Genomic DNA, 16945 nt, shown 5'->3' with positions numbered 1-16945 from the left:
CCACAACCTCAAAATAAAATTGTTTGTGGTGTTTATCACGGCCAGGTCGTGCCTCCTGTGTTTCCCTCTACCCCTGTGTCTCTTGTATTTCCTCTGTCTGTCTCTGCGTGGTGTGGGCGTGGCTCCTACCGGCTCCCTCTTGATTACGGCTCATTAACCTCACCTGTTCAGTCTGCCCAGCTGCCTTCCATCTTATCAACTCAGCAGTATATCTACCCCGGCTTTCCATCTACTCATCGCCAGATCGTTGATGCAACCACAGTGGTAGTTCAGTCGTTCTGCGCCGCTCAGTATGGTGTATTCTGAGTTCATTCCTACTATTATTACTTGCCTGTTCTCCCTGTGCCTCCAGGATCATCTTCTCATCAGCTCCACACTCGCCCTTTACTTTGCCTGTTCTGCTTAATCACCCACCATCGCGCTCTTACCCTCGGTCTCCACTGCTCCATATCACCGCTTGCCATTATCACCACCCAATATCCCTGAAAATAGCTCCTCACTTAAAACTACTTCCTTAGTCTATCTGCATTTGGGTCTATAACTATGATCTGTGACAGTGTTGTCTGACAGAACAACGTTAACATGAACAGACAAGTTTGGGAAGCCTTAATCTAAGGAAGATCAAACTCAAATGATGACAGGGTTACATTCTGGTTGGCTTACTGTCATGAAAATATAAATTACTACAACAGAAAAGGAATTTTCAGGAATTACTTGTTGCCTTAAAATGCACCTAAGAGACTGTTCAGAAGGACATGACTTAAAGGAAAATTCTGGTTTGTATAAACTTTTAACCTTTTTTTCGTAGCTTCTTTTCTATCATAAAACTCCCCAAAGTACTAGCCAGGACATTGTGCAACAAGGACTGACAGGGCAACAAACATCAGATGATCAGTTGTTAACAAGGCATGTTATACAAACAACTTTATTGATGGGTAAAACGGAAATGGTTAGAATCAGGCTAGAATAAGGTTAAAGGGAGTTATTAGGAGTTAGAGAGTTACTTGGAGTAAAACCCTAAGCCTGACCTTTCAGTAGTCATTTTGCTAATAATAATTGTGCACAACTACAGCAAGTATGGTAGGTCAGAGGGTGTTGATGCTGTATAGATTGTAAAGCCCCTTGAGGCAAATTTGTGGCGTTTTCAGCTTTAGACTTCTTTTTAGTGACGTCGCCCTGTTCGTAGGTCTCACCCATTCACTTGAGTTAGTAATTGTAAGAAACTGAACTTATCCTTTAAGTTTCTACGATTACAGGCCCAGATATCTAGTCAGTTTGGCTATAGTTTTTTGTTACATGCAGCATTAAACGGTTGTTTTCAAACCTCACCTTTATGCCTTTTCATTGTAGCATCTCTGCTCTTGTTGGATGGTATCACTAAAGAAGAAAATTGCCTTTTCTTGACTCTTTGGTAAAATGATTACCGTAACACATAAGAGGAAGACGGGCCTCCTGGAGAAATGATCCTGTGAGAGCGTTTTAGCAGAGATATTCTGTTACTAGTTAGCCAATGGTTAGTTATAGCTGGTTGCTGTATATGAATTGTGTTTAGTAGTCAACAGTTAGATTGTTAGCGGTGTTACAATGACGCCATCCAATTTGCCTGAAGGATGCATTTTCTAGAGTTGGAAAATGTGAATGCATTCAACAGCTTCAAGGCACTGCAATGTACAGGCAATACAGATTCAAGCAAAGCTGCAGTGGCTACAGGTGGTTCCATTTGATCAAAATATCATACATTCTGTGAGTCTGCCAATTGTATGGGTACATTGAAGAAACTGACCACTTACCCCTTACTTTTTGCCTGGGATTTTTTTTTTTGCATCATCACATGACATACACGGTTGGCATACCGTGAACATCAAATGCATATTGAAGAACCTTTTGCAGGGTTCTTATTTTCATTTTTGAGTCAGCCAAAAAACATTTAAAGACCTCCTGAAGGTGGCTTTTTTTTTTTTAACAAACTCACAGTTAAAGTTAATTAGGTAGCTCGTTAGAGCTGATAACTAGTCAAATCTAGTATCTATACTTGTCTTTTCCGGCGACAAAATCTGTAGTCATGACTACTTTGGCCTACCTCTGTGTGAAATCAAGAACGCAAATGCTAGAAGTGGTGAATCTGCATGTTATCATTGTAAACTGTGTACAAGCAGTGCGAGAATGGAGAGCTTGACAGGGGTAGCAACAGTAACTAAGGGGAGTGAGGCTTAGTGAAGCATGGATTACGATTGGTATTTTTAAGAATTTATTCATAATATTTCTACTGTTAATAAGCAAGAGAATATTTGCAGATGGAGGACCATTAACTGATGTATTATTGGCAACATAGCTGAAAACACAGGATATGAGATGTTCATTAAACATTCAAACCCAGTCAATAGTTACTCTGACAGGATTCCGTAGTTTGTAAAAAGATGACAGAAGGGCTCTAACCAGGCTGCACCTTTTGACAGAGCAGCAGCGTCAGAAGGGAAGGAAGGAAGGAAGGGAAGAGGAGTGTACTGAGGGTTAATGCAGAAATCTGCTCAATGATGGGAATAGGAAAGGCTTTCCCTGGCAGCTACATTGCTAAATAGCTAGTGCATGGCATCTTGGCAATGTAGAGTCTTAAATGCCAAAAGGAAGGAAGAAACACAGAAAAACCTTTCGAATGCACCAACAGGCTGTCAATTATCTCGGCATCTCAGGCAACTCTGGAAGCGCTTGCCATGAAACATGTTTCAATTAAGGTAATTGTGCACTGCTTACAATAGGGGTGATGTGGTACAGCACACAAGGCAAGATCTGTGTTTAGCCCTGTAAGAATCTAACAGCTCAGGGAAAATCTGGGAGAAACCGGTGGATGATGATGCAATTCTTCCATCTTATGTCATCATAATTCATAGCATTAAGCAATAATGTAAAATTATGCCTTGGGCTTTCAGCAACAAAGTGCTGTTATGGCTGGATTCTTGAGTATCTAAAATGAATATGAGATTATTGTGCAGGACCTCATGTCTGGAATAGAAAGTGTGCCTTTAAGTTGTGGGTAGAGGACAGCCGAGAGCCAGAGGGAAACAGCAGCAGATCAGAGGTCTGAGATCCACTCTGAATCAGTGTCATTGTCTGAACACACAGGAGGGTTGTGGGGAAGAGGATGGAGTTGGTGGGGTTTTGACTGGAGAAACTGGCCCAGACTTTAAAGGGGAAGGGAAAGAAGATGAGGACAGGGGTGGCAGAGGTACAGGACAGAGACACAGAATAACACATAAAGACATCCAGGGATGGACAGATAGAGGGAGGATTGGAGGGTGAGACAGATGAGGAGGAGGGGAGGAGGAGGGTCAGTTCTCTGGCTACTAATCATTGTTTTTTAGTTTTCTTCTGTTCTTTTGCTCATCAGTATTTCTCTGATCATATCATGCAAATACATAGCATGATTAATCCAGCCATTGGCAGATCAAGCAAGGTGACAAAGCTTGCAGCAGCCATTCATAAAGCGAAGGTGGCAAGGTGGCGATGTAAGGGTCAAAGGGGATGGGATCCAGGACACAAGGTGCCAGTATGCTTCAAACAAAGTGGTTGTCAGATTGTTGAACAGTGCTAAAACACCTTTCTGACGCAGTCTTTGTGCATCCAAACCGACAATCCGCTCACTTCACAAAGCCATTGGACAGATGTGCAGTAATCAAAATTTGAATTCATTACAAGCTCTTTTTTCAATTCTCACGCAACTATTTCCGTCACTTTTCATGTGAACAGCCGAGCACAACACAAACGTCCCAAAGTGTCCCCATTTGTACGTTCCATCACATCTGGTCCCTCTCTGTGCCTGAAAGCTTTACACCATGGAATGTGAAAGTGTTGCCATCCGAGAACAAGTATGCCTTTTTGATTTGTTCCGACAACACTGTGTACAAACTCGTTGGTTTGAAGCATACTGAACCCTTTGGGATGCAGCCATGCCGAATCTGGTGAAGTTGGAGAGCCGCTTGGTAACAGCTGGCCACGGCCTCCAGGTGCCATTCGTTGTTGCTCAAAGAAACGCTGGACAGTGTTGAGCTACAGCAGCCTGACAGAAAGCTGCAGAATCAAAGTTTACCTCATACACGCCACCAACTACTCTGTGCGCAGGTACTGTGGACATCGTCCCCTGCACACACACACACACACACACACACACATATATACACACACACACATGCCATCTTCTCAGCAGCAAATTCTGTAAAAGTGTCTCGTTCCTCTGTAACTGCAGTTCCAGTCATGCTAAAGCAGTGGAATGATATGGAGAAAGCCAACAGCACTCCCCAGTGGAGGATCAGTGTAGTTCTAGATGATGAAGTGCATTGTGGACATCTGCAGTATCCTTCAACGTCAATATATTTATGTTCGTTGCTACACATTTGTATGTGTCTTGTCAATAAAATCCTCCCATGGAAAAATGAACATTTAAAATAGTGGATATATACAAATAATAGAATATACCGTATGACTCCTACAAAGCGAGCGAGGCGCCAGACCTTGAGGGTAATATGCACTTTAACTGTATAAAAGCTAAAAGGCTTTCTTATCTTGTTTTTACCAAATCTTGGGGTCCTGTGTTATAGAAGGACCCTGGATTCAAATTTAAATACCTTTTTAATATTTCATTTGATATTATGGTTACATAGTGTCTGTTCTTAAACTAAATGTGTGTTTTTAAAGGCCTTCTCCCCAGATGTCAACACCTGTTTGTGTGGAGCTTCGGTGAACGGCTTGGCTTTTTTCACAGCAGACGTTTTGACTTGTCATGGTAAGAAAAGCACAGGTGTTACTAATAACATTAAAAATGGCTCCGTTCTATTCAAGTGTCCCAGTAAGTCATGACAGTGTGACAGTAAGCCAGCATGCACGATAGCAGGACCCTGAAAATGAAGCAGCTGAATGGAATTTATTGATTTGATTATTTATACCGTGGCTTTTCCTGTGACATATAAAATATCTTCAATGAAAAGGCCTATTGTAAGATGACTTTTGAGCCATGTAGCTGACTTGTTGAGGGGCTTTAGTCAAATGTTCACAAACTTCTTACAGACCCACAGTAAACCTGTTTCAGCTCACATTATGAGTTGCTTCCTGGAGCTCTGGGCAAAAGGGGCTGTTTTTTTTAATAATAGTTATTGTTCCTATTGAGTTGAATGCACTCATTGCAAGTGGCTTTGGGCAAAAGCATCTGCAGAATGTAATGAGTCATAGAGCTCACCATTATTTCTTAAAGATACATCGCTGACAAAGTATGAAAACCCCCAGAGGATCATTTACCAACACTGCGTTGAAGGCACTGTATTTAAATTGGTATCTCTAGGGTGTACATGTTATTATGTAATAAATTATAAAATCATGGAAAATAAAACATTTTATGGATAAATTTAACCAATTAACTGTTTAATTTACGGTTCACATTATACAAATCGAGCCACTCAGTAAAAAATCAGGAGGTTTATTCTTAAAACAAATCGGATGTTTTGGCCACCAGGGCTTCTCTTTGTAGAAGAAAAGAAAGGGGAGAAAATCTGTGAACACAGATTACTAAACCAAATTAACAAATGACTAACTGAAGTTTACAGATTAGCTCCGCTTAGGAAGCTGTGTGCATGAATTAAACTGTGCAAACAGTTTAGGGGAGTCCCATGGGATATGCATAGAGCATTCTATATAAAATGGGGAATCATCATTATTTTTAAAAACACCTTTAAGTAATATAACACATACGAACCAATTGAAAACACACACTAATAGCAGGTGTTAAATGTATTATTTCCTGCTACTATATGACCGTTATAAAAATACAAACAAGTGCCATAAACTGTCTAATAATCACAGGCCCGGTGTCCCTGTGTCCAAGCTCAAGCTACTATAAGGAGTGAATAAACTGCTAGTTAGTTGGCTAGCACACAAAGTCTAAACCAAGAGTTGGTTCAGGTTTACTGAGCTGCCTTCACTGAATGGAGACTATGGTTTAAAGGGTCAGTGTGCTATTTTAGAAAAACCCTCTTGTTTGACATGTTACCAACAGTCAGATGAGACTAATGACCGTTGGATCTCTAGTCAAAGAGTCTGTACAGTATGTATGATCTGACTGACACATTGCATGAAATGATGTCTACTGGAGAGTGATCAGCAGTACTGCTGCAGTGTCTTTGCTCCGCAGGTTGTTGGACTTACCGCTGGTTGCAGCTGGCCGTTGATGCTCGCCGTGCGGAAAGGCGAGTTGGTGGACAGACGCTTGTCCCACTCACTGGGCCGAGGCTCCGGCACCGACTCCATGAAACTCCTCTTCAGCTCACTGATGCTAGTGTGGTGTCGCATGATCCCAGTCTGGGTCTTATCCAGGTCCTTCAACAAGAATGTAACAATCAGAAGAGGTAGATGGAAGGGAAACAATGAGTAGTAGGATGAAACAAAATGAATGAATAAGATGTGAAAGAACAGCAGTGGGAAAAGGAAGTGAAGAGAACGTAGGACCATGAAGAAAATAGACATCTACTGTATATGGTTAAAGAAAGAGGACAAATAGACAAAATAATGATGAATCACAGAGCTTGGCAAGTTAAGTTTTAAGAACTATCTCCCACCCTTTCAATATGTTGATGATACAGCTTTGTTTTATTGAGCCTGCCTATTCTCAGTGACATGCTGAGGTCATGGAGGAAGACATCATTTAGACAAACTAGACACCAGACTCCCACGAGAGGAGTCATCATCCATCTCCTGTGATCTGTGAACAGCAGAGTTTACCTCGTCTGGGTCACGATAACAGAAATAAAGCAGCAGAGGATGGCCCCTGATTACTGGTTACTGAGAAGGCACCAGCTCACTGGCTCACAGATTGTGGCTTTCAACAATGCCAGCAAGAAGACATGTTGAATGACAGGGTGTCGTGTTTCTCTGAAAAACCTGCATATGGCGAGCAGGTTTTTCATGTTGACCTAACGAAAGCGAGGACGGTGAATGTTGTGCGCGTCCAACTTCAGTTGGCTGCAGGACGAAAGCAGCATACAAAGGAAAAGGAGAGGTAGTCCGTACACTGAATATTGCAAGCTCTCAAAAATGTCTTAAAAACACAAGAAAGTGCATGAAATGATGAGGCTAAAGCTATTTATGTAAAATCAACATTTTATAAATGTTTTCCTGCTGTTTCCAATGTCACGAATGTACTTTTGCACAAGTATCAGCACCCTTTAGTAAAGCCTACGATTTAAAATCAACTGATTTCCAGTCGTATTTTACATGTTTAAGTTCACCTGTAAGGAACTCTTCAGTGGTCAACCATGACTTCCTGTTGCATTGGGGTGTAAATATGAGGTGACACAGGCTTGATTCCCTTAGTCATTCATCACATGTGAAAGACCTGGGAACACAGGTTGATGAGCTGCCCAAATCAGGAAACGGATGTAAGCAAATCTCCTAATAGTTGAAAATACATGTTTTCCACTATCACTATCAAGGCAATAATGAAGGAGTTTAAAGCAACAGGAGATGCAAAAGAAGGATCGCAGCTGGAGAATTGCAGGGATTAGTTGAGTCAGAAAGTCACCAAAGCTGCTGTCATGGGAGGGCTAGCTGTCAATCAACAACAAACTAAAGCTACAGTTTACTAAACGTTGCTGGTGCTTTCAGTGGGACCGAGTTATGTGGTCACATGACACCAAACATCAGAGGTGGGTTTTGGGGTAGACAGAAAGATGTAGCCGTATAAAGAAGCACCTCAGACCCACTGTGAAGTGTGGTGGTAGGTATGGACATCTTGTTAGGATACAGAGAACAGCCCAGTATCGCGGCAGGTTGTGAAACTGTCATCTGTTGGTTTCATGGAAACCAGTTGTCCGCTCAGCACGGAAACAATGACAATGGAAAGTCAACTGGGATCCGTGTTCGTGGTGGACACTGACTGAAATAGCTCATTGACTGCATGGCCATCACAGTCCCCACAGTAATGTGTGAATATGAAGGATCTGAGGAGATTCTGGATGAAGGGATGGTCTCAGATCCTCTTTCATGTGTTCACCAACCTCACCATGTATCATAGGAGATGTGATCTTGGCAAAGAGAGGTTGCAATAATTGTGGCACACATATGCTAATATCATGATTTTTGATAAGAATGTTTCTTTCAGTTAGAGGTTACTTGAATTAAAAGTATGATTTTTGAATGAAAGTTCATGAGGATAAACACTGGAGACATATTTTATATCTCGCTTTGCTAATTTTTACTTTTCAATTCAGAGGGCACTGTATACAGCCTACTTTATATTCACATGGATGTTGACCTGGACTAGATCTTGAAGATAAAACGTTTGTATTCAGTGTGCAGACTTCCTCTTTTTTTACCTCATGGAATCATAATCCTTAATGCATTCTCATGCTTTCCTTAATGATCAAAAAGCTTAACAATGATTAAATGCTCTGAAGCTAAGCTAGGCTAAACATGTCCTGGAGCTGCTGGAGATGCAGTATCTCAATACTGGACACACATGAAACTGATCTGCTCTTCAGTTTGATGGATATCAAGCTCTAAAATGTTTAACTGTTGTTTTACTCATGTATAGCCATGTGAAACAGCAGTCTGACACCAGGTAGTAATGAAACTATTTAAGAGACAGCTTTATAAGTGGTGGGTAGATGAGTCTGAGAAGACACTTAAAGAGAGAGGTGACGTGTCACAGAACCCAGCTGTGAAAACCAAACTAGGAGCTGCTCTGTGGAGCTGCAGAGATTGCTGATAATATGAACAATAATCCCTGTGGGTTTGTCACGTTGAGGGACCACTTTTACACTTCATGTTGCCCTTTGATTCAATAGAACATCTACTAATTAATGCAGCGTCAAAACAGGACTTCACTATCATACGGTCCGTCAAAATGTCATCACTCTCTGAAATGTTCAACACCAGCACAGAGAGGCACAGCGATCACAGCAATAGACTCACAGTCAACACAGGTAGTTATGTTCATGAAGACAGTAAGATGAAGGTCAATGAGGACCGATGACAAACATCAGTGTCCACAATCTGTTAGTGACATCACTGAGACATACATGAGTAGGAAAGAAGAAATAGTGGTTTGTTTTCTAATCTTCTCTGTCATTAGATCCTTTTCAGACATTTGACTCGAAGCAGAAAAAGCACATGCAGAATGAATGATGGCTGCATTCCATTTCGATGAGCCGGTTCCAGGATGCTAACTCACTGACGGGGCTTACTGAGACACCTAATGTAATGGAGCCCTCATTAATGTCATTCACACTTGTGCTTTTCCTGCTTTGACAAGACCGAATGTGGGCCCTGAAGAGGATCCATACATGGTGGCAGAGCAGGAGACCAGGTACTGAAACCTGATACAGGACCAGCACATTCTCACGGTGCATATCCTACAAAACATGATCAAGCTCCGTTGTTTAGGGTTAGATTCATAGCTTTTGTTAAAGTCAGGGTTTCACCTCACCTCGATTCAGACATAGTGACTAATCAATAGCACTAGATGTTCCCTGGTGTTAGAAGGCTGTGACGAGTCCTTTAGACTCACAGGAGAAGAGGAATAGCTCATAGCTCTCAGTTTTAGTGCTAACAGCAAGTGTATTGTGAGCCCAGACAATATCATAACTCATATCTCAGACAATTTCACCGATGTGTTGTTTGTTTCGGCACCAACGGCAAAGCTGCAGTACCAGTTTAATTAAACGTTGACATACCTTTCCCAATCATATATTTCACACAATGAAAATATGAAATGACAGAGACAATGTCAAAAGTGAAGTGAAGCTACTTGCATGAGAATCAGAGAGGAAAATAGTGCATGCCAAGCCTTTAGGGTTAAGCTACAAACAAGACAAGAAATGAAGAGAAACAAAAGATTCAAAACAAAAAGAAAATCAACAGCACCCATGCAGGCATAAAAACGTGACGGCAAACAGTCAGAACAGATATCTGAAGACTGAAGATACAAACCTCCAACATTAAATTGCTATGTCTGATATAAATAGTTTCACCCTCAAGTTTCTTTGCTCTTTTCTGTGGAAAATCAGGAAAAAAGGAAGAGCTGGTTGGAAATAATTCAGAATTAATTCAAACATTTTAGTATTTGATTTGCAATGGAATTCAATGAGCAGCACTGACCATGGTGATGACATGAATCACATAAAATATCAAAAATATAAGAGCTATGGGGTTGCAGTTCCCAGGCTGCTCAGCTCAGGGAATGGTGAGGGATTCAGCTGCACACCGGTGGTGTGTGTGAGACGCCAGGCAGACACATTCGTGATGTGAGTGAAGCCACATGCTATGCATGCAAAGGCTGCTGCAGTGCAGAGTACAGGACAAGGACCACGCTGCCGTCTGCTTGTCACTCCAGGAATTTGCACGTTAAATAGTAACATTCACTCGTTACTATTTTCAGTAAACCTGCAAATCCTCACCTGATATGGTGAATTATTCACCAAGCCATCACATACTGTGTTTGTAGTGTTTGTATGTCCAGAGTCGTCTGAGTTATCCTCTTCTGATACTGTAAACGTGCTTTCATTGTGTCTGAGATGTCAATGGTTTCATCTCATTTCAGTATCCTAAAATCTATGGTAATAAAGAGTTTATTGGTGATCACATACCAGCTGTGTGTCACACATCTGTGTGTCACACATCTGTTTATTATGATGGGGAATTAAATAAACGCTGTCATAGTTTTGCATAAAATTATGACTTTATTCTTAAAATATCACAACTTTTGTTGTACTGTTCTGGCTTAATTCTCATAACATTATGACGTTTGGCCCTCATACTCTAGCAGAGAGCACTGACAACTTCTAATATAAAATGTCCTGTTCACTACATACCGTGGTCAAAATAAGAAAATATAGCCAAATAACCTACTCCTCCCTATACATATGTTGCTTTATATTATGGGTTAATGTTCAAAATAATTGTATTATTGCCAGACTCTCACACATTGCTATCGAATATGTTTACATTATGTCCCACCATGACTTATCAGCGCCTTCATTTGGCTTTGATGAAAACAAAGAAACACTTCTCGATGCTTTATAGACGATTAATGCTATTGACTTGAATGTACTGCTAGTCCATCTCTACTGCACTATGTTGGTTTAACTATAATAATTATAATAATTATTTAAATTTTCCAATTATGCTTATGTTCCTACAAAGCTTTGAACCGCTTCACACAAAAAGCTGCTGTAAAATCAAGCATTTCTGGTATCACAGAAATTTCAGCAAAATTTTGGAGGGACTGATTCAATCAGCAAAAGCTTGTAACAACCAAACATTATTTTGTTAACAATATACCTGCATGTTTGCTTCTGGAGAAGTAGAAACCATGTTTTATAGAAGAAAAACACTTTATTTGTCAAAAGGCTGCAGGGAATGACAATGACTTAAAGGACAAGTGTGTAACATTTAGGGTGCTCTATTGACAGAAGATATTATTTAGTATGTTGTCATTAGTGTATAATCTCCTGAACATTGGAATCATTGTGTTTTCGCTACCTTAGAATGAGCCGTTAATATCTACAAAGGGGGCTGCCGTGTTTCTACAGTAGCCCAGAATGGACAAACCAGAGGGACATTCCTATTTTCCTGTTTTTCCGTCGGCCACCGTAGCTCTACTTCACGCTTGGCACACAGGATAAGTTTCAGTTGGTTGCAATCTGCAACCTCACCACTAAACGCCACCAAATCCTACACACTAGACCTTTAATAACAACTTTGCACAATGGAGTGATTCTCCTTGGACACGGACAAGCCTTCACAGAGACACAAACAGCCAGAAATCATGAAGAAATCAAGAGAGTAAAGCACTTGGTGTCTCTGCACTGGAAAACAGCACTGGCAATCAACAGACAAGCAAATTAAAAGTCTCTTCATGTGTAATTGATGAAGGGATGAGGATGGTGAGTCAGCAGGAGCACCGGCTCGGGAGCATGCTAACCTTCCTCACTCGCACCATCTCCATCTTTGCTTTGTCCTGAGGAGAGTGCTGCTCCACCATCAGAGGAAACACAGAGTTATTGGATGTTAAGGTCCCATTGCAGTCTGAATCTAACAAACCATTTGTAAATCAATTGACAGAATATACAACTTCACCATCCCAGTTCTACTGAAAAAAGGTTTACTAGTGCTGTTTTTGTCAAAAAATGATAATCATGAGAAAACATTTTGAGTTGTGTGCCGTAAATTCTCAAATAAATACCAGCATTAAAATGATGATGATCATAAACAAATAAATGCAGGTTCCTAAGGAAAAAAAAAAACCTTTATGTTTTTGTTATTATGTGTACCATAGAAGCTTATGGTAAATTCAGCCAAATGGACATTTTCACATCACTCTAGCATTTCACTTTTTAGACTTTTCACTAATGACTTCCACTCTGCCATTCTTTGACTGCTGTTAGGCTCCTGTTAATGAGAGGTTGAAGGTTTTCTACGACTGACTTTTATGAGACAGTATAACTCGGTCAGCCCTCACAAATTTCTTAATTCCCATTGTTGGCAATAATGTTAATTAACGATCAGGACAGATTTTGGGCAATGTATTTCTTTATATTTATATATAATATATATCTTCACATATTACATTCACTGGATTTGTTACAAACAGAGTTTTTGTCTGGCCATCAACGGACATCGGTCTTTGGTAAAATGTATAATATCACAGTATGCACTGATCTTGATATACAATTAAATGTATGGCAATATAGACATATTATTAAAGTTAATAAAATATACATTTTAAAAACTGCAAAATTAAAGCAACTGTAAATAATTAGAGTAGTGAGTGTGGCATACTGTGTTGTTGTGCTGATGGGACTACTGCTGTGGACATATACACTATATTATTATTACATATACATTAGTCTTTGATCATTTTTACCCTCAAAGATATATTGTATTGAATTTTTTATCCCTGTTTTGTGAAATATTCTTGCTCACCATATACATATACATACTGCTATACTTTGTTCTGTATTTCTTTAATATCACATACAGTGTACCACTCATGGTAATGCTCTACTGTATAGATTTTTTTCAGGTGGTTCAACTCTGGTTCAGTTTGATCATGCGTCAAGCAAACAAACCTGGCTCCTTTTCTCTCTTTCTCCATTGGCGGTGGTCACAGAGGGCGAGTGCCTCCGCTCTCTTCTGGCCACTGACTGGTAGCACAGACAAAGCTCACACATCAGGATCAACCAGGAATACACATTCCACAGAACTGTTTCCATTAAGAGCTAAAATGTTCACTTTAAAACAAAGAAACACCTCAACCCCATCAAACTTGGTGCTGGCAGCCTTGGAACTCCTGGTTGAAGGAGGTGGAGCGCACACTGACTTGATCATTTCATCTATCTCTATTTATTAGGGCCCCTGATGAAGACGCACGTCACAACATTGGGCTTTTGATTCAGCACAATATTGTTAAAATAAATAGAGAGATGAGATTGTCCTTTTCATCCATACCAGCTACACTTACCACTAAATGATGCATGTTCCTCTTGTACACTGTTTGACGCATTTACCTGTACCATCACACGTCATACTCTACAGTGAGGTATATTAGTAACCACTAGTTCAATGTTCTTTTGCAAAGCAAACAAATAAACACATTTAAAAATACATGGACAAATTCCTTTAGAATGGGCCATTAGTTTTTACTTGCTTAAAAAAAGGGGATATGCACAGTTTGAAAAGTGTTAACAACCTGTGGCAATGAAACAAGGCAACAAACAAGGTATTCTGGATGACCACCAGAGGCTGCACTTAACACTGGATGTAATCCATCTTGTGCATTTGTGGAGCTCCTCAATGCATAGCTGAGCGGACGGCACAAAACAAGTAGCGTAGCTTCGCAATCTTTGGAGGTGTGTCAACTTTGTCAACTGTGTGGTACCCCGAGGTTTACCTCACCCACCAGGTGGTTTGTACACTGAACCATCGCAGAAGCTGGCATCAGAAACTGTTTGGAAAGGTTCAGGCACTTTCAGAAAACATGAGGCAGGTGATTCGATGAACCATCTGTCAATCAAACTCTGAAGCCAGTCAGGAACGAAGCAAAAGCAATCGTCAGGGAGCAATGAATTAACAACAAAAAACAAATATACGGCGACTACCAGCAATTGTAATTCTGAAGCAAGGCTTGCCAATCACTGCAAGGACAAACACAAACGTTTAGAGGAAACCTGAAAACAGGCTCCTTTTTAAAAGATGAACTTACTTAAAGCTAACAATAGAGAATTTGTACTTTTCTAGCCGAGCTTCAGAATTAGCGAAGACACCTGGCTTACCCTTTCTGTAATGTCAGGTGCTGAGAGCACCAGCGAAATCACCAGTCTGTCAGCTGAGAGATACGAGTGTAGCCATGGTGGCCTAATTGCAGCCCTTGGAGGATGAAACCGTAACTCCAACCAAGCGGTTACAGGGCAGCTAGTGAAGCACACTGGTTATCTGCTTCGTTAAAGCTTTTAGTTTCAACCTGCATCTGCGGGTTACCTGCGAGAAGCTACAAGGGATATTTAAATATGAAGACATGGGCTTATCTGCCCTACGTCATCCTAGGGCTAATGTGAATTTATTTATATTAAATACTCAACCTGCGCATGGCGAGATGGATAACATCCAGAGCTTAGCACTGTCTCTGGCAGTCAGGAAGAATGAAACAATGTTTTTAAAAACTTTCCACCTGTGGAGGAAGGCAAATTACAATTCTGAAAAAGAGTGACCTTACAAGTCATGTGGCCTTTTTGCTTTGTTATTATTGTATAACTCAATATTTAACTTTTTGCATACAGTAGCATACATTTCATCTCACCATTTATATTCATGCCTCTGAGTCAGTGGCTCTGAGTATGGATCTATGAGTCCTTGTTTGAATTAACTATCTTACAAACTCAATCCCTCAATGGTGCCCATTGGTACCCTCCTTAAATGTTTACCGTAAACTATATGGCACTCATACAGTGTGTATAAATGGGACAATTGTGTATTTTCATGACTTCATTTCTAATTTGACCAGTGGGACAAAGACTGTATTTCATTATTAATAACCTCTTCCCAGATCTCTGATTATAGATGCCCTGTAACCTCCCTTTTTTTCTTCAATAAGGAACAGAATACAAACTGGTGACGTAAAGGACTGTGTCCACTACCTTGATTTCTGGAGTGGACTCTGGTCTGGGGCTGTTGCTCTTGGTGTACTCCGCTGGCTGACCCGCTGCCTTCACGTCTACCTTCCTGTCTGCAGAGCGATGGCCTCTGAGTGCAGAGCGGTGGTGGTCAGAGCGAGGCAGGGTGGGTAGCAGTGGTGAGGGGGCTGCCTCCCCAGGAGACACCGGTGACATAACGGGGGCGCTGACTGGACGGGTGGATTTGTTGTCGGGAGTGGACGCCATGGCTGGATTGGACAGAGAGGAAAGACAGCTCACTTTAAGAAACTTTGACTTTTTCTCAGTAAATGAATTATAATCTAATTATAACTCTGACTTTCATGTATGTTAGGCCCAGTTTCCAGCATGCCCTCTCTAAATTTCCTGTGGATTTTTGCACGCTATTGTCTGCATTAAGATTTCATTCACCTCTAAACAATAAAACCATTCTGTCAAACTGACATAGTAATGTTATAGTAACGATGTTCATACATTCATCGATTCATTCACTAATTCACTTATCCGGATCTGGGCTGCTGTTGCCCAGCCACGTCCTCCTGCACTGCCTGTACACGGTAGACCCGAGACAGGCTGGTATGGGCTATAGAATCCCATCCAGCATGTTCTCGGTCTGCCCTTTTCTGTGCTCATTTTCTGCACCCTCCAATAAAGTTTGGAAAGACCATCAAACATCATTTACAACAAATGTGGGGAGCTAAAGGCAGGAACAAAATGTCTTCATTAGACTAGAAAAGCCAAGAGCAAAGAGATGGTGGCAAACAGTCACTTGAGGCCCCCAACCCAAAGACAGGTAAAGCCCCACATATACAGAGTTGTACTACACAACTGCTCCTACTACCAAAGTTCAGTTCATTATCCTCCATGGCAGCATTGAGTTATTTCACGCAGAGAGTGCTCTTACTGGAAATGAAGGAGTAGGGTGTGGGATTGGACTCCAATGAGAAGCAAAATTGTATTCAGTTTAATGAAACAGCCAGTTCTGTGGCACACACAGCAGCTGGAACAAGGTCACAAGCAGCTGGAACAAGGTCACGAGCAGCTGGAACAAGGTCACGAGCAGCTGGAACAAGGTCACGAGCAGTTCACATTTCCAGCAAATGAAGAAGAGAAATAGCAGATTGTTAAAACCTACTCCCATTTGTACACAGCCCTGTAGTCAAAAAGATTTCCCTTTGCTATATCATGCAAATAACCTAAAGCCTTATTAGATCACACCCAATGATGACATCATTTATGGACAGTATTCAGCTTCTTCTGTCTCCTCATCAACCCACCCAGGTGCAAAACAAGCTTCAGGCTCACTGCCATCAGACTATATGATGCAGCTTCTACCTCTGGCTTTACTTGCTCTTTTATAGTTTCTATATATACTTCTATTGTACGCACCTCTATTAATATTCATATTTTTTTTACTTCTCTATTTATCTGAAATGAATTCTGCTGTTGCGTTGCTGCAACACCTGAATTTCCCCTTTGGAGATCAATAAAGGCTCATCTTATCTTATTTTTTCACATTCAATAGCTTTAATTGTAACTGCCGAAGTCTATGTGGGATTCAAATGTTGTACTCATGCCAAAGGGATTCCTGTCCTGTGGTATATGACAACAAAGTGTTGACAGTCTATTTTATTAAAACAACACAATGTGATCATTTCTCTCCCACTGTTTGTTTGGCTGTAAAGATATGCGTGACAGAGCTGGAGTATAAGGCTGCATAGAGCTGTTTCAACAGACTACATAGGCTGGGGTGTGTT

The 16945-nt window shown here is 40.9% G+C and overlaps 1 protein-coding gene across 16 annotated transcripts in view; it reads right to left on the bottom strand.

Moving 5' to 3' along the window:
• Positions 1 to 16945, bottom strand: part of LOC137867924 (protein 4.1-like) — an 89567-nt gene that overhangs the window by 29050 nt on the left and 43572 nt on the right. For 14 of the 16 annotated variants that reach the window (XR_011102193.1, XM_068704416.1, XM_068704403.1 and 11 more), the window contains exons 12-16: positions 15174 to 15418; positions 13110 to 13184; positions 11963 to 12010; positions 9970 to 10032; positions 6190 to 6360 (exon numbers count right to left, since the gene is read on the bottom strand). Coding sequence is in view for 15 of the 16 variants with exons in the window: in XM_068704416.1 (XP_068560517.1) it covers positions 6190 to 6360; positions 9970 to 10032; positions 11963 to 12010; positions 13110 to 13184; positions 15174 to 15418 (602 nt within the window). In the remaining variant the exon portion in view is untranslated. Of the gene's footprint in view, positions 1 to 631; positions 3180 to 6189; positions 6361 to 9969; positions 10033 to 11962; positions 12011 to 13109; positions 13185 to 15173; positions 15419 to 16945 lie in introns of those variants that run through there. The other 2 variants (XM_068704415.1, XM_068704410.1) reach the window with 2 other exon arrangements.

The sequence above is a fragment of the Cebidichthys violaceus genome, unplaced genomic scaffold (assembly GCF_023349555.1).
Source record: "Cebidichthys violaceus isolate CVI_PGR_0920_01 unplaced genomic scaffold, fCebVio1.0.p SCAF_91, whole genome shotgun sequence".
Taxonomy (NCBI): Eukaryota; Metazoa; Chordata; class Actinopteri; order Perciformes; family Stichaeidae; genus Cebidichthys; species Cebidichthys violaceus.
This window is presented reverse-complemented; position numbering and strand designations above follow the sequence as displayed.